General features: G+C 31.8%; 4 protein-coding genes across 4 annotated transcripts; 1 reads left to right on the forward strand and 3 right to left on the reverse strand.

Annotated features, from left to right (window-relative positions):
• Positions 1–2,590: 2,590 nt before the first annotated feature.
• LOC100792769 (heavy metal-associated isoprenylated plant protein 8) lies at positions 2,591–3,930 on the forward strand. The gene is made up of 5 exons (XM_006597422.3): positions 2,591–2,602; positions 2,811–2,946; positions 3,055–3,233; positions 3,355–3,442; positions 3,631–3,930. The coding sequence occupies exons 1-5, from the start codon at positions 2,591–2,593 to the stop codon at positions 3,915–3,917; spliced, it is 702 nt and encodes a 233-aa protein (XP_006597485.1). The 3' UTR covers positions 3,918–3,930.
• A 1,111-nt stretch (positions 3,931–5,041) lies between these two features.
• LOC100781599 (protein LST8 homolog) lies at positions 5,042–9,684 on the reverse strand. Its single transcript, NM_001255070.2, has 11 exons — positions 9,404–9,684; positions 9,057–9,211; positions 8,508–8,609; positions 8,307–8,419; positions 8,133–8,202; positions 7,601–7,678; positions 7,033–7,149; positions 6,852–6,946; positions 6,015–6,094; positions 5,856–5,915; positions 5,042–5,582 (listed from the first exon to the last, which is right to left on the reverse strand). Exons 2-11 carry the CDS (start codon positions 9,162–9,164, stop codon positions 5,455–5,457), a joined length of 951 nt encoding a protein of 316 aa, NP_001241999.2. The 5' UTR covers positions 9,165–9,211; positions 9,404–9,684; the 3' UTR covers positions 5,042–5,454.
• Positions 9,685–13,335: 3,651 nt separating this feature from the next.
• Positions 13,336–16,989, reverse strand: LOC100782136 (WAT1-related protein At3g30340). Its single transcript, XM_003545993.4, has 6 exons — positions 15,966–16,989; positions 15,664–15,726; positions 15,435–15,551; positions 14,910–15,327; positions 14,252–14,403; positions 13,336–13,814 (listed from the first exon to the last, which is right to left on the reverse strand). Exons 1-6 carry the CDS (start codon positions 16,148–16,150, stop codon positions 13,625–13,627), a joined length of 1,125 nt encoding a protein of 374 aa, XP_003546041.1. The 5' UTR covers positions 16,151–16,989; the 3' UTR covers positions 13,336–13,624.
• Positions 16,990–21,602: 4,613 nt separating this feature from the next.
• LOC102661478 (uncharacterized) lies at positions 21,603–22,804 on the reverse strand. The gene has a single exon (XM_006597423.4). The coding sequence runs from the start codon at positions 22,762–22,764 to the stop codon at positions 21,676–21,678; it is 1,089 nt and encodes a 362-aa protein (XP_006597486.1). The 5' UTR covers positions 22,765–22,804; the 3' UTR covers positions 21,603–21,675.
• Positions 22,805–24,109: the final 1,305 nt, after the last annotated feature.

Here is a 24,109-nt window from a genome sequence, read left to right on the forward strand (position 1 = left end):
GAATAACTTGATTCCTCAAAAGAATAATAAAGTATTTTTGGTGTTAATGTTCTGATTTATCTGAAAATATCGATCATGACTAATCTGAGTTGAGTAGAAAAATAAGTAAAATTTTATTAAAAATTATTTTTGATAATAGTTGAATTTGGATGTTATATGAATGATTTAATCTTAATTTTAACAAATTAATCATTTGCTTAAAAGAATAACAAAGTATGGTTAAACTTATTTATGATGTGAATAAAATAATTATCAAAATTTTTATATATAGTTATATACACATTTCTGTACGTCTGATTTCTGTGGGAAAAAAAATTGTGTAAATAATATTAAAGATTTCTACACAAATTTTAATATAAATCTTATTAGACTCTATCTTAAAATCAGTGGCATTGAGGCTATGTGAATTTTTTCCACAAATATATAACCTGCATCTCAAGAGAGACACATCGATGTGGGACCTTCCACATCTTCACTCTATTTCAGTTTGGATCAATTTTTCTTAAAAACAAAATATTACTTTTGCATAACTTTTTTTAGACATCTGATGGTGAAAATTAAAAAAGTAAAACAGTCAATTATAGTATTTTAATTCTAAAGTTACCCAAATATCGATTTGCCAAATCATGTGAAAAATAAAACTTATCAGTAAGACTTGAAAATTAGTGTATTTCAAAAGATAATTTATCAGTAAAAAACCACAAGTGTTCTAGATGATAAAATCTGAGAAGTTATTATGGTAATACATTTGCTAATGTGCATGGGTAGCACACTACACTTTTTGAACAAAAAATGTAGAAGTAAAACTCGAGCAAGCTGAACCATTCGGATCACAATTCACAAGTTAATGATTAGCAAGGAATGGTCAAGGTTATAGTGGATTAATTAGCAGAATGGGAATTCTGATATTGCTTGCAATTTGTAGCATGAGCCACTGTAACAGGAAACGAACCCAGAAAATTAAATGTATGCTAGCTTTCGTTGTATATCATTATTTATGAATGATAATTAATCCACTTGATAACTTAATTACCTTTGTCCATTATGGTTTTGATATTGCCGTTAAGTTTCTTTTCCCTTTTGGGTAACGGAATATCAAATGGAAATGATGTAACAGCTTATCTTTATGTAATGTATATATTATACTGTTACATGTGGTTCATACTAGACCCCTTACTGTTTAATTAATGCATACCTCCTGGCGAAAATTTATTTGACGTAATTCCTTTTGGTTGATATATCTGAAGGGTGCATATAGTTGTTTCATTAACTTAAGAATTTTTTTTTATGGGTATATCATATGAATTTTCATTTGGCTGTGCAATATTTTAAATTTCTAAATTCATGTTGTTGATTATAGAATTATGCACTTGTAATTAAATTTAATATTCAATTTACTTTATAAACTCACTTTATTTTAAACTCCAGTTCATAATTTTTAAAGTTAGGCAAATTTAAAAATCAAGTAGAGCTATAAATCAAACCCAATTGACTAATCTATCCCATAAATTAATTGTGTGACTAGTTGAAATGGTCTATCTCAAAACAATAGTCTCCAAGATTTGAAAAGATCCGTAAAATAAAATCAGTACTTTATTGCCACTTTATATTGCTTTAAAGCAGAGTCAGAGGGATTTACGTTTTTTTTTTATCCTTTCACATTTTTTTGTTATTCTTTGCTGTGATGCGGTGTTTCTCATTTTCTTTTCAATTTTCTGTAGCAAAATGGTTGTATTTTGGTTTCTACATTTTTAAAGTGCAATTAATAACATTTTTAATTTATTAACATATTATTTTATCAAAATTAAAAAATACATATATTTAACTATAATTGATTAAATCACAGGTTAGGTCGTAAATTACATTTACTAATTTACTGTCTTTTTTAAAACATTGAAGAATAAGACTAGCCTTTTATTTTTGGTCAATAAGTAAAACTACACCTTTAAAATCGTAAATAACTTTTTGGACTATGGTTCGGATAAGGGCAACAAAAAAGGGGTAAAAATCGTAAGGGAAAAAAAAATCTCACATTGGTTGGTAAAACCGGAAAAAAAATTCTTTTCTGGTTTCAAACAATTTCTGTTTTTTGATTTTGTGGCAGGTGATGAGCTAACTATGATTTACATACAAATATTAATGGCTGTTGGGTTTCAATGTAATGATAATTGGATGCATTCTGGTTCAACCTCGTTCAAAGGATGGCACAGTTAAGATCTGGGATTTAAGGTGAAGTAGATATACAACCTGTAAGAAGCTCAGTTTTGCAAAATACTATTATATGATACTTATATCATGAAATCTCCTTGATTTATTTCTTCCTTTTATTGTATTGATTCTTCTTTAAAATTTTCCAAATCTAACCTATATATGTATTATAGTACCACGACAAAATTAGAACTTCTAGATTTGTTTTAATTGAGCATTAAAGCATTAATGTATTGATATAATTGTGAGTTTTGCAAATTCCATATTCTTCCATCTTTCTATGTATGTCATGACAATAAATATATATCCTTAAGTGGTGTAATATGATTAGTATATATACATAAGGCATGAACCATCATTCCATCGTAGTTGAGTGTGAACCATGGGGAGGAATGTAAGCAAAATTGACTTCCAAATTCATTTGTGTACATTTTTTTTAGTCGATCTTATTATTTGCAATTTATTCTTCAAGTATGAAAGTCACATTTCTCTTTATCTGTATGCGTTATACTTATTTTCAAGTCATCGATCAATAAGCTACTAGTTTATTTAGAAAATTACATATTTGACATTGTCAATTTTGTTTTCTTTCTTTGTGGAAGAACAAGGAGGAAAATTCCACCCAAAAAAAGAACAAGGAGGAAAAGAAGGAATCAGACAAGGCTGTTGTTTTGAAAGCACTCGTACATTGTGAAGGTTGCTCGAACCAAATTTCTAAGTGCTTGAAAGGTTTAGCTGGTAATATTTCGTTCACTTTAGATATCTATTATGGATGTGTGTGTTATGTGTTTTTGTTATTATATTATATTATATAATTAACAAATGAGATGTTTATGCAATGACTAGGAGTGAGGCATGTTCAGGTTGATAGAGAACATCAAAGGGTCACTGTGAAAGGAGAAGTTGTGAATGATCCAGCGAAGGTTTTGGAAAGACTTCGAAAGAAATACAGCAAAAACGTTGAGTTAATTTCACCAAAACCAAAGCCTGAAAAACAGAAAAAAGCCGAAGAGAAAAAGGAACAGGTGTAAATTTAAAATTTTCTAATTATTATTATTATTGCTCTCTTTTCTTGTTATTTTTCTCACTGCTCTTTTATATTACATGTTTTTATCTTATATTCTTATATATTATTATTGCAAGCAGCCTAAAATCAAAATTGTGGTGCTTAAGATGTATATGCATTGCGAAGGCTGTGTAAGTGATGTCAAGAGAAAAATTGAGGAAATGGAAGGTAGATATTCTTGTTCATTGAAATTTGACATTTGTACTGAGACTTTTTGTACGTGAATAATGAAAGAAAAAGAAACTGAAATAAATCAAGATAATCAACAGAGTTCTTTAATATCCAAGATGGCATATAATTGATTGATTATATTGTCAAACCAGCGTATTTAGCATCTAATTTGCTAATATGGGTAGGTGTTCATTCTGTGGAAGTGGACAAAGAAAAATCACGGGTCATGGTCAGAGGAACGATGGATTCAACAAAACTTGTTGAAAAAGTGAAGAAGAAACTGGGAAAGCATGTGGAGATCATTAAGGAAGACAATAAAAGAGAACCCAAAAGAGAAGGGAGTGATAATGAAAAAGGCAATGAAGATGTTAATGTTATTATGTATAGTTATCCTCCTCAATACTCTACCCAATATCTTTATCCCAATCAATCCTTTAGTGATGAAAACGTTTTTGCATGTTCAATAATGTAATGTAATGCAAAGAAAGAATGAAGTTTTTAATAATTAGTGCAATTATCGTAAACCATATTGTTGAATAAATAGAAAGTAATATTACATAAGTTAAATTGGGGTCTGGGGAGATGAAATTACTTTGGTCAGTAGATTAGCCTAGCGAGAAATACACACACAGGGCCAGCAGCTAGCAATACCACTGCCAATATATATGTATAATATCCCCCACAAAACCATTTTAAATAAGATTAAGGTTAGTTAAGTGATTTATAATCAGGAAAAAGGTGTTTATGGTAAGTTAACCAATTTATGTTTAAAAAGGTGTTTTTGTTAAAATAAATAAAAGATGAAACAAAGAAAGAATGAGAAGATGTTAACCCTATATAAATTTCCACACTGTGCATTGTTGAATTATTAATTACTAATTTGTGTATTCAAGTTTTGCAATGCAAAGCTCTATGTAAATATAATGCCTTAATGCCCACCAGAGATTATATAAATTTCAATTGTGACTTTCCTTTAAGTTATCTTTTTTAGCAATAGGGGACTCGTAACGGTATTTAACTATTTTAAGGCACGGTAATGATAAATCTCATGTAAATAACACCCACGAAGCAGTAAGATCATATATCATGTACACAAATGAAGCACTGCCTGGTGATTAGTTCATGCCACATCACTCTTAAAATATTTTCGTAGAGTAACTTCATTTGCTTTAGAAGTTCTCATTGTTTATATAAAAGAAGTTCTCATTGTTTGTTTCCAACTTTTCATATATAGACATGGCAACAATATTTAATAATATTCCTGTTAAATCAAAATAAAATAGATTTAATTTGTTTTAAAACAATTGTTAACTTAATTTTTTTTAAGTTTCTTTCACATTAGAATAATTTTAAATTTTACCATAATATCCTTCTAAATAATAAATAAGACTTACCTTACCCTTTTATGTTCGAAAGACATCTTACCCTGGCCACATCATCTGTGTACATTTTGTAACATCAATTTTCAGAGGAAAATAAAAGCCAATAAAACTGAATCTCAAACTTAGATAGTTTTCATGAAGTAATAAGTTTAAAAAAATCGTGAAAAAATAACACTACTCAATTGGTTAAAGTTGCACATTACAAAACAACTGGTATACCAGGCACTTTCAGCTTAGAAAGATGATCGGCCACTAACTTGGTATACAATGCAAAGATCAAACCAAACCTTAGAATTTAGAGATCAAAATTCAAAATAAGTAACAATAACTTTTACTGAAAGAAAAATGATGCATAGTGATATCATGAAATATTTATTTGTGTTTTGATCCACGCTATTTGACAAGAGCACTCTAATTGAGAAATTACTGACAAATAATATTAGAAATATTCTCATGTTACAAATTTAGATTACTCCGGACAGCGTATATCATCCACGAAGAGGATTCTTATTGACTAAACGTGCATAAAGTCAAAGAACTATAGTAAACTTCAAAGATCAAGAGGCAGATTATTATTTACAAAACAAGATGTAGCTGATGGAGAAAAATAACTTTATGACCATTATCTCAGGAAGTTGCGGGTTCAGCCCCATCGTGTAGGGCACAGCAAATTGTAGCTTTATGATGCCCTTGGTAAACTTTAATATCTTCACCAGTTGACATAGACCAGAGCCTCGCAGTTGTATCAGAGGAAGCTGCAACGACAATATGTGACTTAAATAGATGGAACGATGATTTAACAAATTCTAAAGATCAGATCTGTTTACATGACTATCAAGCACAATAATTGCAGCCCGTCCAAATACACAATTGATAATGCAAGGACTAGTTTGCTGTCAAAAATATCATGGAGTGACAGTGTAAATTTTTTACATAACATCACTTCGAAGTTACTCTCCTGTTTCTGTATCTGGTAGCTGAATGGCAATAACTAAGTGGATAAATATTGAAAATTGCCAAGTTAGTACCTGTAATAAGGTAGGCGCCATCCACGGAGAAGACACAGTCCCACACCCAGCGTTGGTGACCTGGGAAGCACAGCCAGCCTCAGTCAGGGAAAATGAAATTTTGGGAAATGAGGTGGGAATTGAGAAAGCATTTGATAATCACAAGACTTCATGAATTACCTATAAGAGTTTTTTCTAGGGTAAAACCATCAACATTCCATATTTTGACAGTATGATCAGAAGATGCAGTTGCCAAGTACCTAAAAGAATAACACCAACAAAGAAATATTGACATCTTACTGAAACAATGAGGCATATCAATACTTATTGACAATGAAATTATCAGGACTGGGGCTGGAACATTGAATTGGTCCCTTATCCAGCAAAGGTGACGGATATATTAAAATGCTTAGACCAAGACACAGCCATCCAGTAAAACAGTGTTAGACAAATTTTAGAGAACCAGCTAGGGGTGCTATTACATGTTTGATGCTTCCAATTTAAACTGTGGTTACAACTTGAATATTGCCAGCTATAGGGATTTAAATACTATAAAACCATATTGAATAAGCAAGTGCAGTGAAACCCAGCTTCATGCCAATGGACCATGAATATGACTTGGAACAAAAGGTGAGCTTCACTGCATTTGCTTGATTGTAGAACAAAAGCACACAGGAGAAGATTTTTAACTAAGGGGTCATAGTCTCCCAGAGTTTATACAGTTATACTCATCAACATAGCATGTGTGTGTGAGGTTGTGAGCATGTGCGCACATTTACGTTGAAGGAGCTCATGTTCAATTCAGCACATCATTTTCATCACAAAAAAATTTCAGTGCCAATATTTTAGTTTTTCCTAAACAGACCCTTAACCTATGACCCTTATTTGCAATTGTTTTACAATTCCAATAGTTGAACCACTGGCCTGTTCACTTGAACATGACCTTTGCCATGTCTGGGTTTAATAAGATGATGAGGAATAAAAGAAATGCAAAAATATGAGCATAATCTTTATAACCTGTGGGGTTCACAGAACTCGGGTGATAAAAGACATTTGAGGATGTATCCCTTGTGTGCTTGCAGCTTGTGAAGAGGCTCAAAGTTTGTCATTGTCTGCATAGAGACATAATCCACTGGGACAAATAAGTAAAGTTTGATATGAGGGTAATCTCATTTTAATATTTTTGTGAAGGTACAACCTGAGTCCCTCGCAACAAGCGCCACACATAACATGTCCCGTGATTATTTGCTGCAACTACCAAGCTCCCATCCCACATTACTGTTAAAGAGCGTACAGCTGTATCCACCTCTGGAACCTACATTTCTTCCACAGATTGAAAATAATGTTTCAACCATAATTATTTTATCAAAAGATGAGAGAAAAAAGAGAGGACAAAATGAGATCCACTGATTCTTAGGAATTAAGACTATCAACCTAAGAACAAGGAAATTGGGGAATTACATTTCTCCAAAAGGCAAAAGTATAAAAAAACCTATAAGACATATAATTGCTGCAGAAAGAACCCTTTGGTGAAGCATGACAATTGAATGCATATTACTATATTAGAGTACATGTGGGAGGTCAAAGAGAAGCATCATGTGCTTTTGCAAGGTGTATGCCTATAGAGTTAGAACTACAAGACTTATAATTTAGACAGTTCATTCTTAATAAATATTATTTTGGATTTTTTTCTTGGATAGAAAATATTTTGAATCTTGATCCTACAGTGATATCCATATTCAATAAAAAAAGGTCATAACTAATACCAATTCGCAACTGCATGAATTTGCTGTCAAATCCCACACACGAATGTTGCCATTTTGGTCACCAGATATTAGTTCAGTCTGTAGGATCACCAGAAAAAAAATCAATGAGAACCACAAAGCAAGAAACTATAAGAACTGCAATCTGAGTATTCTGGATATTGCAAAAATTAAGGAACCATAATCAATGAAGAAAGAGCACCAATGACCCATTCTTCAACTGAAATGCTATGAAACAAATAAGCACTTATAATTGAAAGTATGTCATAATCCAGATCTAAATAAACATCAATCGATAAATCAATAGTTATATCAACCCATAAAAGTGGTAAGCAGTTAAATGAAGTAAAATAAAATCTAAAAACCTAAAACCAGTATGCCGTAAGGCCAATTCAGTCCAAGCTACTAATCTGATTCTTGCATTAATTATTGTTATTAATTGTTACATCTTCTAACTTGTTGTACCATGTTAATGATTAATGTACTCATAAGCCAGGAATAAATTGTATATCCACCAAAAATGGTGAAACATAACCTGATTTGGGTGTAGAACAACAGTGTTTACAGCTGCACGACTTTCATATTCCCTTTGACAACCGGGTGCCCTGCATTTTTGTTATCACATATAAGCAATGATTATCAAGAATGAACTTAAGGGCATAAGTCATACTACAAACTTATTACACTACATGCTGTATATCTACTTCACCTCAAATCCCAGATTTTAACTGTGCCATCCTCTGAGCCAGAATACATCCAATTACCATCACATTGAAACCCAACAGCCATTACATTATTGGTATGTGAATCATAGCTCATTACCTGCCACAAAATCAGGAACAAAAATTGTTGGGAACCAGAAAATAAATGATTTATTTTGCAGCAAGTGTATCAGGTGAGAAAGACAAACTGGTTGAGGACTATTTGAGTTAACATCAAACAGTCGTATGTGTGGATTGCCAGCTGCAGCCAGGAAGCGTTTATCCGGGGTTATCTCCAGCCGGTTTACTTGCTGTACAAAGCAGATAATGGAAATGACAAAAGAAGTTCATGAGCTAAGGACCTTAAACACACCAAGAATTAAAAAGAAAAAAAAAAGAAGCATTCTTCTTGATATATATTAGTAGCAACAACCACCATCTAACAATAGGCATACACAAAAACACTGAAATAGAAAACTTTTAAGCATACCATAATTTTAACACTAAAACATAGAGGCATAGTACATCCAACAGCAGAGCTATTCACTTGCAAATGGAACAATAGAAAGTTTATGCAAGTTCAACTTTGTTTTCCAGTTTCATATAAATGTTTAGAAATAACGTGTCTCATAATCTAGTGTTCAGAAAAGTATTAGATATAGGTTTGATTTGAGAAGCCTAAAAATGATATAAATTTTGAAATACCACCAACAAAATTGGAAAAAAAAATTAAAAAAAAAATGAGAAGGAAGGTAAACCGAATCAGGATATTGGATGGTGCGGTAGCAACGGCCACTCTTGGCCTCCCAAAAACGAATAGTGTGATCATAGCTCGCAGTGGCAAGTATCACCGTTGGTTGGCTCATTCTACAATACAACTCTTCTTCTTCTTCCTCTTTCAACCAACATTTATCTATCAACAAAAATCAAAACAAAATGTTATTGGATTGAATAAAATCTATCGAATCTGAATGTAAACATCGAAAACTAATTTCGATACGATGAGATGTTGCCAGAAACAACGAAATGGATGAAAATGACCCCAAAGTGACTATAAAAAGAATAACCTAACTGAAGAAGTAAGAGTGTGAGAAAAGAGACCAACCTCAAGAGATCGCCGTCACGCCGTGTCTACACCACCACCGCCACCTCCGCCGTCTACGGTGATAATAGGAGCGCGCCGCACTAGTCAATTCCCCAGTTCATCTTTGGTCTTCCCTACAACAAAAACGCGCCGTTTCGACCGGAAGCAATCAATGAGTCTTTTTTACGATTTTACCCCTTTTCTATTTGGTTGGGCCTTCGGATTCCCATATCCAAACCATAGCATAGCCCAACAAGTTATTTTAGATTTTTAAAGGTGAGTTTCACTTGGGCAATTGATAGTTACACTCCTCCAATTATTAAACACTAGCATGGTGCCCCAGTCTCCCCACTGGTGACTTGCATGCTTTCGCATGTTTTATAGGTAGGTAAGTAAATAATATAAAAAGAGGGCACAAATTACAGAGTAATTTTAAGAGTTATTATTCATCCTCATTCTTTATTTTTTAAAATCGATTATAATAAATAACTAATCTTAATAATTAAATTTTAAGAAAATAAATAATATGAAAGAGAAATAATTCTCAGAAATCTATTCTTAAAATAACTTGATTCCTCCTCCTAATATAATATATATTCAATTATTAAGGTCATTGTTGTTAAATGAATTAATATTTAAGTGCTAAATATATTTTTTATAAAAGTCTAAACTATTTTTTTATGGTCAATAAGAACATAACAATAAGATTAGAATCTTTAGATATCAACAATACGATACAAATTTTTATATTGGATGAAGTTCAAATTTAATATACTAGTATGATATTTGTGAGATTGCACGGGTCATATTAGTTTTTGTTGTTTCAAAATGACCTCGTAAATATTAATTTATTAATAAGCTAATATTATACTAAATTCATCAAAGTAATGCACACTCAAAAAAGCACATATTTTGATTTTTTTTAGTTTTAATTATTTTTATTTGCTTTGTTTTTATAACTATCATTAGGACATTTTTTTCTCTCTATGAGATTCTAAAGTATTTCTAAAAAATTTTGTTCTTTGAGTTAATTATAACTAATTATTAATCTAAAAAACAATTATGTAAGTGTATAAAAAAAACACAGTCCCTTTGTTGTGTATTGTAGCTACAAAATTTATATATTAAATTTCAAAAGATAAATCTTATAAATTAAAATTACAAACTATATTCAATTCGACACTTTAAAATACAACACAAAGCAAATTTTTTACAGTTTACAAACTTAAATATTAGATAAATATTATTTGTTAAAAATAATTTTCTAGATTTTTATCTTTTTATTTTAATTTAATATATATTTAATAAAAATATTAATTACAACTAAAATATTTATGTGAGATCAATTAAAATATTCGTGACTTATTATTCAATAAGTAAATTATCAAATAAGAATATTTATGTGATATCATTTAATATAGTTTTTTAATAATATAAAGTAGTTAAATTTTTTAATTTTATAAAATAATCAATATTTTTAAATAATTATATATGATCGTCAAAATTAATATTTAGTTAAATATTAACCATGCTAGTTTGATTCCTTTTGAATAAGATGTTAGATAAATCATATATATATATATATATATATATATATATATATATATATATATATATATATATATATATATATAACATTATAGTTAACGGTGATTTTTTCATAATTTCATTAATTGTAAAATATTTTGTATTTTATTAAAATATAATATCATATAGGACATAAGATGTTTGTCATCTTAATTTTAAAATCCACAATGAAAAATAATGAATATAAATGAATTGAATTTTCAAAACTAAAAATGTTCAAATGCATATTTTAATATTATAATTTTCTTTTGTATACCGTCAAAATATTTCATAGCCTTCCAAAAAAAAAAAAAAATACATTTCATAAGTTACTTATATAATGGCAAAGATACTTGTAAGTTTAATTTTAAATATTACACATAAGTATATATTAAATTTTTATCCTTGAAACTTAACTTTCTACTGTTTATAACCCCTTTTTTTATAAAATGCATACATTTATTAAATATAGAGACTTCACAGTAAAAACGTTAATTAAAATAATTTTTAAGTATTTGATTGAAAATAAAAATGACGTTTTAATAGAATGAAGATCAATAAAACGTGGCATTTTAAAATTTGTTGTTAATGTTATCTTAAAATTAAATAATGATTTTATTTTATATCTTTATTGAAAATCTCAAATAAAATAAAATCGAGTAAGCAGAAAAGTTTTTCTGTTAACTGAAAAAAAAAATCTTTCTGACGTTAGCCCCATTAATTACCAAAAAGAAAAAAGAAGAAGAAAACCGTATCCATAGCAGGAAAAAGAAAAAGGTGTGTAGCTAGAATTAAAGGAGAAACTGAAATCTCTTACAACACTTTTATTATCTTCAGAGAAAAAACCAAGTATTTAAATTGTAGATATGTTTGTAAAACGATTAAAAAATAGTCAGTGATGATAAATTTTTTTATTTGTTTTGAAACCAGCAGTGATTTAGTAACGTAAAAAATAAAATTGTTTATAAATTTGATGTAAAACTTGTTGTGTAAGAAACAAAAATGATATAATGGTCTAACAAAAAATAAACATAGTCTGTTTACGAAATATGTTTCTATCGTCTTATTTAATTTCTAGATATTGCAAAAATCTGTTATATGTTTTCAAATTTAGTTCAAAAGATAACTTTATTTATATTAAAAAAAATTAAAATTCTTAAAATCTCAATTAAATGTTCGATTTTTTTTCTGATATTTTTCTTTACACTTACTTTTACAGCTTCTTTTAATCCTGCAAGGTCACGTGTCACCCATCAAGGTCTTTTTTTTTTTCCTACACCGTCCACGTTTTTTTTTACAATTTTACAACCCCTTTATTCAATCAAATCCTATGTCCATTTTCCTTCGTTGGATCACGTCTCCGCCATTTTCTCCCCAGCTTTTAATTAATAACCTCCCTCACATTTGAATTATTACGCTTCTACTTTTGTTGATGTAGATTTTGGAAGCAAAATCTTGTTTCAGAACAATATCAGCAACAGGAAGATCTGACACTTTGATGACAAAAGAACTATCTGAATCAGAAGACGAGGAGGGGCTAGTGATGCTCTACATATCACAAACAAGGTTGTATATCATAATGTGGCAGTTGCCTATCATTTGAGCCACTGAAAGAGAAAGAGGGTCGACGCAAGTATTGTAAGTTACACACTAATTGTTCTAGAACCAACATTTCCTTCTTTAATCTTTATATTATTGTAATTTTTCTAGAACTAAAGGTTATTAGATGGTTTTCAAGAGATAAAGAGATAAAATTCATATAACTATAGAAGCAAATACGTTATTAAACCTTAAGAAAATTGAAGTTATAATTCAAATGTGAGGGAGTGTGTCATTAGCATATTAGTTTGAATTTATTTTAAAATTATTTATAGTTTCTAATTATAACCCATTAGCATATTCCAATTAGAAAAACAAATGAATGTATTAGCAAGTAGGTAAACTTTAACAAATTTATAATTAGATTTGAACCCACGTTATTTTTTATGGAATCAGAGGTGGGGAGGGGCAAACTTGTCTCAACCCATTGTAATTCCTAATTTTCATGCAAATTCTAAAAAATAAAGCTAGCCCACACCAAGTCGTTAAAGTAAAATTATTATGCATGGGAAAATTTATTTTTGAGAAAATATTTATTTAAAAAAGCAATTGTTTTGTAATGAAGAGTAAATCATAATGCATGCCCAATTAGAGTAAATTAGTCTATCAGAGATAAATTTTGATTACAAATAAACAAAGTGTTATTTACTGGATCTTCGATCATATCCGCTTGACTTTCTGATTTCACTCCAATTTTACGTATTCACTTTTCTTGTTTTCTTTTCCATTTCAGGTATAATAATTACCTGAAATCCCACTTATCAAATTCCATTTTGTATTCCACAATGAAACCTGACAAATACGCTATAATATATTTGCATTGACTCATGCACAATTTTAGGAAAAATAGATACAAATTTTTGACCGCTACTTAGTATCCATAACAAGTCTGAAAAAATATTTAAAAAGATGAAATTTAGATATTTATAACCTGCAGAGGGAAGGACCTTATTCCCAGACGGATCAAACCATAACCCCTATACATTTTCTTATGTATTGTCTAAGTAAATGCCTACTTAAAACTTTGCAGAAAATTGCTTGGTAACGCATGAACATACATATAAATGCGACTAGGTGTCAGTGGCACTGCGAATCGCACGTTTCTGCGTGAACATACACTGTCAACTGTTGTATTTGCGGTTGCGGCTCTTGTTCCTTGGTTTCTTCAGCTTCTTGGACTAACTTGACCACACGATTCTGCATTTCCATGCTCTTACCCCATAGAAGAATGTACAATCCAATAATCACCAAGATGGAACCCATCACACTAAACAACCAAGTCAACGAAGAATAAATCAGGTAAAGAGTTTTTTTTTTTCCTTCTTAACTCCTATTTTTCTTCATAATTATTTAGTTATAAATTTAATTAAAATAATTAAATATTTTTTTATACTTTTATTCAATCATGAATTACTACTATATATGAGATGATCTGATCCATAACTTTTATAATAATTATTTTAAAAAATTATATCTAAAATCATTTTTAATTGATTGAAAGTAAAAAATATTATTAAAATTAAACTTAATATATCGAAAATCAGGCTTTAGAGAGAGGTGGCTGATTGTTATATTTAAGTAGCTAGTAATATATAACTTTAGTTACTACAGAAGAATTGAGGACTAAGTAGCCACTATAATTAATGTGGGGCATTGGTGCACTATTGTGAGGGTGCAACTGTGCATAAAGGTAGAAGAATTTACCTTCCCAGATGGAGCTGCTCATGCAAGACAGGGATATCAATCATTGCTGCCATTATCTGAACAAGAGGGCTGAATGCTGCAGTAAAGACAGGACCTCTCTTCTTCACACACCATGACATGCCCACAAAACACAAACCCGAACCTATCATCCCCTGTAAACAAATTGTTTACACTTTGTTAACCAAGTCATGAAACTGTTTACAATTGTAAATTACTCTTTCTTCCTTCATTGTCACTTGTTATTGTTAGTATTAGAAGCTTTCATCTTTTCTCTCATTTTTTTACACAACAACTCAAATCACGAAACAGCATCACGCAAAGCCATATATAGCGTAAGAATTTGCCACCCTTGATTTTTCTAAATTGAGTAAAGGCAAAATAAATAACTTAGGTGTTGATGACAAAATCAAAAATTGGTATTTTAAGATATTCACGATTTTTATGCATTTGCATGTAATATTTACCGTTAATTTTTCATCTATAACTTTAGATTATTTCCTTTACATTCTAAATTGAGCAGAGGACCTACTTCCTGAAAAATACTTACTTGCCTTTTTAAAAGTAATTTCTCTCTTATCTTGTTTTAACTCAATTCTATCTCGAATGGTAATGCCACACGGGCTCTCTAACTCATCATGACTTGAAAAAGTGAACTTACAGCATATAGAATAGCAATGATTTGTATCTTTCCCTGGAGAACCCAAATGGACAAGTTGTGGTCAGTGAAGAAGCAAATAACAGCTGATTGAATGGCTCCAAAGAAGGACATGATGGCTGTGCTAGAATACTGGCATGGATATCTCTTGCTTATTTTTGACTGTAAAATAAACCAAGAAGACCAAAAAATGGTTCCCAAAGCCAACGCTATTACACCAATAGTCCATTTTCCCGTTGTCCTTGTAGAAGCTAGATTCACTTCAGAACTCTTGGCCACAGGAGATACAGATTCATAGTGAGAAAAATTAAACAGTGGCTTGCCTTTGTAAAGTGTCAACATCAATGCGCCGCCTATGCACACCAATGAACCAAGAATCTTAGCTCTGCCACTTTTGCTCTTGATTTTCACGGTCTCTAATCTGTAAGAGAAAAGGAACAAATTTATGACACGGTTACCCTGCATCATGTGATGGTGGCTTACTACAAAGAATATAGGAATAACATAGGTTTGAATTTTGATTCATACCCAAATGGTAATGCCATCATGAATGTGACCACAGGCACCATGTTGATGAAAGCACAAGAAAAGGTAGCAGAAGTATATTGGATCCCCAGAAGGAAAAAGTATTGAGTCACTGATGCCCTACAATCATGTTAACCACATAACAGATAATTTGTAAGTACATGACAAGATAAAAACTGCTGGTGAGAAAAGGAAAGACAAACTAAGACTTGTATTTTTATGACTAGCTAACCCAACAATGGCACTGCAGAAGAGGTAACATAAAATTCGAAATGTGAGCCTTGGCCTGTCGTTTCTGCAATAAAATTAATTATATGGTCATAATTGCAAGATATCTAATATCCCTTCAAGTATACATGGACAAATTACTAGCTTAACATTCTTGATGCCAATACAAACAAATTGTGGCTTAGGTGGGTGAGTTCAAAACCATTCATTATAGCAATTTGGTCTATATGCATGTTAACAATATCAAAGACTTCACTACCACCCCAAAAAAGATAACTACTAAATTAAGAAGTTGAGGGTACCAACCTTTCCCTAAAGTAGCCGATTGGGGCTATGAAAATGGTAGCAATTGACAGCCGGTATGTGATAAAAACCAAATGGTTCATTCCCTCTTCCAGGACTTTCTTGAGAAGGATATTCACTGCCGCAAAAGAAAAATCAATTGCTATCATTACTATAAAAGGTTTCCATTCATCACAAGTACTCCTCATTTTCAGCAATGCAATTCTATTCCACAGCTCTTGATGGGGCAGGGTGAAGCTTTCCTCCCTTATATTTGTATTTGCAAGAAAAAGTGATAGTTGCAAGGCCACTGAGAGCTACCTGTGGATTTGTTTTAAAAAAATTCCAGAATAAGTGGTAAGAAAGCAAGATTATATTCTGCAGTCACATCCAGCACTTTAAGCAACCAGCTTTGGCAATAGTTTAAAATTAGGCACTTCCTTTTGTTTTCTTTTGACTGATTCTGTTCAATATAAGGAGTTATTCCAGAATCATGTTAAGGGTTTGTACAAATATTTATAGGTTAATTCATAATCTATGACCCCGACATTGTTAGCCTATTATAGGCCACGTGTTTGTGCATTTTCCTAATTCATCTAGTAAGGAAGTTGGCTATGTTTCATGCTGTCCCTCTTCTTTTCCCTCAGTGGGCAATTGAAGCTTCTGTAATTGGTGAGAGCCGAGAGGCATCTTTTGGGTGGAACTGTAGAAAAAATGGTGCTTCTCCCCCCTTCATTTACATGGCATCTAATACTTTTCATCTTTTGAAATAGGGTAAGCAGCAGCCCCAGCTCAAAAATTTGGAAAGCCAGAACAAATTGTCAAATCTTGGTTCAAATTAATCACTTCAAAAGGAAAGAGAATATAGTGGTGAGCACAGCAGGAAAACATTTAAAGCATGAAGAATTAACGATCCAATGAATTAAAGTTCAAAGTCTTCGGGAGACATGGCTTACGAATTAGATTCTTTAATGTGGATAAAAGCTCATATATGAACGGTTGAGAGATTTTGGAAGTAGTTTTTGCATTAATTTTGTTGAAATAAAGGTCTGCTTTAATGTATTAGGTTTGTGGGTTTTTTTTCATGTTGTATGTAGTCTAACATTAGTTGGTTAGTTGGGGGGTTAGCCGACAATCTTAGGTAGTTATTTCTTTGTTATTTTGTTAATAACAGGAGACATGTTATCACATGTATATAAGTTCTATTTTACTGTTAATAAAAGAACGCAACTCCATTTTGTTTCCAATTTTTTTGTTTTCACAACAAATTCATCTTCTTCTTTCATAACAAGTGGTATTAATAGCTAAGTTGAGATCCTAAGGAAAAGAAGGAAGAAAACCATGGCTCTTGCAAGAATGGAGATCAAAAAATTCGTTGGTGAAATAAATGATTTCAACCTATGGCAGGTGAAGATGAATGCATTGCTCATTCATCAAGGCTTGGATGCAGTACTTTTAGAGGAAGCAATCATAAAGATAGAAGAGAAAAGATGCGCAAATGTGATGAATGAGCAATTGCTCTATTTATAATTATTCCAATTTACACCCGCGTCTACTAATATATTCTAACTTTGGTCCACTACATGAAAGAACCTAATTTATCTATTTTTTCTCCCAAATCTCTCTGCAGAGCTAACATAGTAAATTGCATTAAGAATAGAGATGTATAACAACTAAACAAATATTAACCTATCCCTAGCGATGATTTTACTTAAATATCATTTCCTAGTTCTATTAGAATATAATGTTTCTTAACGCTACCCCTAAAACTTACCATGCAAATGGATGATCAAGCCACAAACAATAATATTAAGTACAAGAAAAGATAATGCAAATGTAATATTCATAATTAGATAGGAAGATCAATTACATCAAGAGTAGTTGGCTGCCAAGTTTCCAACAAAGGGGATTTAACCTCTCATTGTTATGAAGACTTTACAATTACATGAGGGAAATATTTAGTAAAGGGGAATAAGATAAGAAAGGAAATGAAGGGAACTCTTAATGCTTGTGTTTCCTTTTTTAACCTTTGTCTTTTACAAGAAATTGTATTTCTTGAAATTTTTGTATGTTTTTTTGTTTTTTTTTTCTTCTCTCTTTTTCTTTTATAGGTGCAAATTACCTTAGTGCTAAGTGGGCTTCTCACGCTAAGTTCGCCTTTACTTTCATGAATTAGCTTGTTTTCCTTAATTAACATGCTTTCCTTAATTATCCCGCTTTTTTGGGCTTTATTTTACTCACTAAGCATCATATGTTATCACATGTATATAAGTGTTCCGCTCTCTCTGCAATGTTATTCGGCAAGTGCACTGAGTCACATAAGTAATATATAAAATGGTAAGAACCGAGTATCGTACTCACAAGAAATTTGTTTCACTCAAAAAATGTATGTTCAGTGAGCAAACATTTGTACACAACCAAAAGCGAAGTAAATATCAAGTTAGGTTTTTGTGTTGGAAATCTAGTTAACTATAAACTACATATCTATGGTTTGAGAAGTAAAAACAGTCAAGTAAAAAGCGTTGGGTTATTCTACTGAATCTACCTTGATGTTGCTATATATTTTTCTCTATTTAATGTTATCTTAGTATTCTTATGCTGAGAAATTATCCAAACCAAGATTCCTCGAGTGAATGGGCCTAACTCTCTTTAAACCTCGTCATTGATTCCTCAGCAAACTCAGTCTAAAAGAGTAGTCTTAAGATTACAACATAATAAAAACTAAATCACTACACTCCATTCCTAGACATATAGCTTTCTAGCTTGCTCTATCAAGTTCTAAGGCTTTAAAACACTTTCCAATGCTAAAAATTCTAACTATACATACAAATGGGTGATCAAGCCAAAAGCATGTAAAAATAAGCATGGATAGAAGCAATGAACACATAAAAACAACATTAAATAGATAGCGAAAGAATATTACATCAAAGGTTCAGCAGAACTTCCCAACCAAGAGGTTTAGCCTTTCATTACAAGTAATGAGTTTTCAATACAAAGGATAGATGTTGAAGGAAGAAAATGGCTAAGAATGGTTGAGGATGTTTCCTTCAACCTCTACAACCCTAATCTCACCCCTCTAACCTAGACTTTCTTGGTGGCTTCATTTTTATCGCTCTAGCTTCTCCCTTGGCTCTATTTTTCGACTCCTCTCTTTAGTTTCCGCCAACTTTAGTGTTTTAAAGACTCCTTGACGTTTCAAATTTTGAAGGCTCGCTTAGCGAGATTAGCTCGCTAAGCGAGAGTAAGTGAATTTTGGCTTAACGAACTAAGCGCGCTGAGCGCGAGAAGAGACAAATGACTCGCTGGGCGAGCTTGCGGCACGTTAGGCGAGCACATCTCTGACTGATCCTCTTCTATGGTTTCCTAGCACGCTAAGCGAGTTGTGTCTCGCTTAACAAATGTCACTCGCTAAGCGCATATGTCTCGCTTTGCAAGACACCAGCTACTTGAACCTTCTCTTCTTTTAGCCTGAAATTGAAGTGGTTTCAATATTAACTCACAAAATGAGAGTATCTACTATATAAAATCAAACTAAACATAAAAATACGTACAATTCCTACAAAAAGAACCATAAGTTGGGGGAAATGGACTAATTTTATGTAACTATTTAATACAAAAGTTAGTCATAAATAGCGACTAACAACAAGCTTTGTTTTTTTGTTAATAAAGTACATAACTTCATCCCAATTTTCTATTTTCACAACAAATTCATCTTCTTCATTCATAACATTTCACGCATATATTATTCAACTTATTCATTTTTACACAATGTGAGACTTCACTCCAAAGACAAAATGTAAGAGTTGGATAACATTATGATAGGATAATGATTATTTTTGTATTATCTAGTACTTGATACACAATGAATAATTTATTAAAGAGAAAAAAAAGGCCATGCACTTCAAGTTTTCAAAGGAAATTTGCAAGTGAAAATTAAGATGGAAAGGCAACTTATTTATTTTCCTCATATCTTCATGATAATAGGTGATATATTCTATGACTCTGTACAAAAGTGCAAATTAATCAAACAATGTTATCTTGATGCGAGAACCTGCCAATATGGCCATGTGCCATGGCCTACATGGTTTGGTGGACAATGACATGGATTGACCGGAAATGGCACAAATTCTATAGCATTTTGTATTTTAGAGATATGATAACATGGATTGATTAAGATGTCAACTGTTCCTTGGCTTTCCTGGGTGAGGTTCCTCCCACAAGCTTTTCTGCAACTATATGCAGTACTTTCCATAATTAATACATTTCCATGATTCCTTGATTTCCTTTTGAATTAATATATATATATATATATATATATATATATATATATATATAAAGAGCTTGGTAGAATAAGGAAGACCGTTCAATTTACACAAGATCTAAGCTAAGCATTAAAACTTGCTTTCCTTTCAGGGCAGGGTGCAACTTGGATGTTCATCCTAAAAAAGATTAAAAAATGGAAAAAGTGAAGGAATGTTAACATGCATATAAAAAGCCTCGCTCATTCGCCATAAATTGTGCCTCTTGTAGAATTTGTCAAGGCTCCTGTCTGTGCCATACAAATACCACCACTACAATATTCCCTATATATATTGAACCTCATGATATATATCTAAGCGAACCAAATGATGACACATTTGGAAATCAAAAGAATAAAGCTTGACCTCTTAAATCATTTCAAGTGTTTTTTTTTTAATTTCAAATAAGAGAATTTACAAAGGAGGATCGAGCTGATGGAATCAATGGATTATTAGACAAGAAATTTTCCTAACACTAGGATATATATATAGCAAGGCATTTGCTTGAGTGAAAATCTGAGATTCCTATTTAGATTATATTAAGTGCATATTTAGTTTAATTTATTTTTTAAAAAATCACTTATAATGTATTATAGAATGATAACCATTTGAGTGGTTAATTATGTTATTATTATTAAGTTTGGTATCAAATTACAATCATCTTCCATGAAAAATAATCCTGTTTGAGTGGAATAGGAATTGCTTAATTTTTTTTGTTCTTGACAAATGTTTGCGGAAGAATTAAGTATGACATAGTCACGAAAAGAATATTAACATGTTTAAGTTTAGCCCAAAAGAAAGGTTAAACGTTTGATTAATTTATTAGCTGGTATCGATGAATCATTCAACAAAAAAGAAAACATAATTTATTAGCTGGTGCTTGGTGTCAAATGAATCATTCAATAAAAAAGAAAACAGAATAAAACTTCCATTGGTGATTTACAAATGAGTAAAAGATTGTTACTAACATTTTCTTCAACACATTTTTTATTATTCATCAAAATTTATTGGAAATTGCAAAACTATGAAAAAAAAGCTTGTTAAAATTATAAAAACTAAGACTTACAAATTTTCATGATTTTAAATCAATTTCAATCAATAATTAATAGATAGTATTCAAAAGAGTGTCTTGATAGGTTTGTTTTAATGAGCAGTATTCTTTGGCATACTTGGGGATTTATCACAGAAAAATAAAATAATGCCTTGCAAGTTAAAATGACGAAAATTATGGTTAAGGTCAGGAACAAACAAAACATTCTACTTCCTAACTTCCCTCACAAAAGAAAATAGGCAAACCTTTGAGCATACAAAGATGATCTTCTATAGTATCAACTATATCAAGATAAAATTAAAGAATGATCAGTATAGATAAAGATATATTAAGAATTGACAAATTAAGATTTCTTTCACAGACAATTAATATTAACACTAATTAATCAAGTTAGCTCAGAGGGCACATAGAGGAGAGGATCCCAAGAGCCATTAAAACTAAACCAGCTGTTGTTCTGATCACATTGCACAAATTGTTGCTGCTCCAATGTCCAAAGGCCTTCATTTGCACCACCAACTAGAGGCAATTGCATGCTCACCATATTCATCATTTGGCCACTTTTGTTGCTATTTGATTGTCCCTGATCCATGTATGTCATATCAACAGTAGACTCAGTTACCCCAGAAAGTGGCCATGTAGACAAGGTGGCTACAGCACCGGAAGATGCAAGAAGGCTATTATCAGGAACTTGACTCATATATTGTGTAGGCCAAGGCAAATCATATGCCACTTCATTGGGCCATGTTGTCACAGGTGGGGTTTGACAAAGTTGATGAGAGTAGACTCTACCACTGCTTGTGCTTGCTACAGCAACTAATTCATGATCATGATTTGGGATAACCACAGTCTTAGCACAAGTGTTTGATGAAGCTAAAGTACTCATTAAACCATGCACAGGGCTGCAAGTTCCAGTTCCATTCATCCTTGAAAGAACAGTATTATTAGCTGATGATGGTAATAGCAATTCTTTCTTCCCAGAACAGTTCTGAGTTGATCTTGAAACCATGCCAGATTGAACAACCGGGGCAGAACAATTACCAAGAAATTGAAACTGAAACTTCCCTTTCTTTCCATCAAGCAGCTTGGCCTTAAGTGCACCAAGAAGGCCTTCAGCTTCTGAACCTGGCTCATTCACATCCTCAAAAGAAAAGGGTTCAGTGCAATCAGGCACAAACTTAGAACCACCACGCTTAGTAGCACCACCAGAAGAAGACTCAGGCAATTCAAAGTTGGTTCTAGCATTGGCACCTCTCAAGGCTCGAGCAGCATTGTCATATGCTCGAGCTGCATCCTCAGCAGTGTCAAATGTTCCAAGCCAAAGCCTAACCTTTTGTAGAGAGTCTTTGATCTCTGCCACCCATCTCCCTGATGGCCTTTGTCGAACCCCTACAAACCTGTGGTGCCCTCTTGATGATGACTTCTTTCTGCTGCGGTTTCCATCACTCACTGCTCCCATATTTTGCTTCTTTGACATCTCAAACCCTGCTACCACTACATGACTTACCTAACCTTTTGAGCTTGAAGGGGAAGATGGCATATAAGCTTTAATTATAAGGCTAGCATCTTCATCTCTCGGAAAGGGACAGATAAGAACATGTCAAAACTGCATGGACACGTGTGGACAGAATTTGAGTATATATTAGAATGTCACCATTGCAGGCCGTGCTGTTGATATCGACACAAAGTTTTACAAAAGGACACAATCTTTTATCGATTTTATAACTACTAATTATGCCAAGAAACCAGATAATCTTTTATAGGTTGAGTTAATCTCGTTTGGTTTCTATGCGCCAACTTTTCATTTTCATTTTAGTCTTTTTATTTAAAGTTTTAGTCTCTATAAACATTTTTTTTTATATTTTAGTCCTTATATTTCTATTTCGATGGGGTTCTACACGGCTAGAAAACTAACAATAGACACTAAAATGTAAAATAAAAAATAAAAAAATAGCTGGTATATAAAGACCAAACTGTACAAATTTAAGTACAGAAACTTAAACAAAAAGATGGTACAAATTAAAGTACAGACAAATATAGGAGCCAAATGATTAATTAGACTTTTGTTCTAATATTTTCTTATACTCCAGTGGAAAAACTTAACAATTTAGGAGAAAAAAGTTGTTAAAAAATCATTATATATAAATTTAAAGAAGTTGAGAATGGCATAGATAAATTAAATCCGTATGTTAAATATAATCATCCTTTCGCAGTCATGAATGGTGACAATCTGATAGTCATATGCAAAGTTGTCCGTTTTGGTTGTATGGCTACATTAAAAAATGATCTCCGATTCATCTGGACTTTAACTGCACAGCTATATATGGCTATTAAAAATAAAATAAAAACAAATATGGACATTTGAATAGCTCCAAATAATCCTTGGCTCCAACGTTATCATCTTTAAGAACGAGGATGCATATGTAGACTAGGTTAAATGTTTCGGTTCACCAAAAAACAAACAATTAGGCGTTACTTACGTACAGTTGTAGTTAGTGTCTTTATTTGATCCATGTCCTTTTCTTTCTTTAGCCTTTCCTGCATTGGCGTGTCGCTCTTCTTTTTTGGGATAAGAAAAGACATAATTAAGAGTGTTTCGATGTGTATATACATTATATAACTTTTCCATTCCTCAACATAAATAAATATCTTGCCTGTGATAACTGGAGCAAGGAGGGACTCCAAAAAGTTATAAATAAAATACCACTTCTTCCTCACAATAACAAACTCACGGGTAGTAAATCCCTTTGAGGAGCCAAAAAAGATACTTAAAAAAATAGATTAACTCAAGATTGATATTATATTGATAGAAAGATGTACCC

This window comes from Glycine max, chromosome 15 (assembly GCF_000004515.6).
Source record: "Glycine max cultivar Williams 82 chromosome 15, Glycine_max_v4.0, whole genome shotgun sequence".
Lineage (NCBI taxonomy): Eukaryota > Viridiplantae > Streptophyta > Magnoliopsida > Fabales > Fabaceae > Glycine > Glycine max.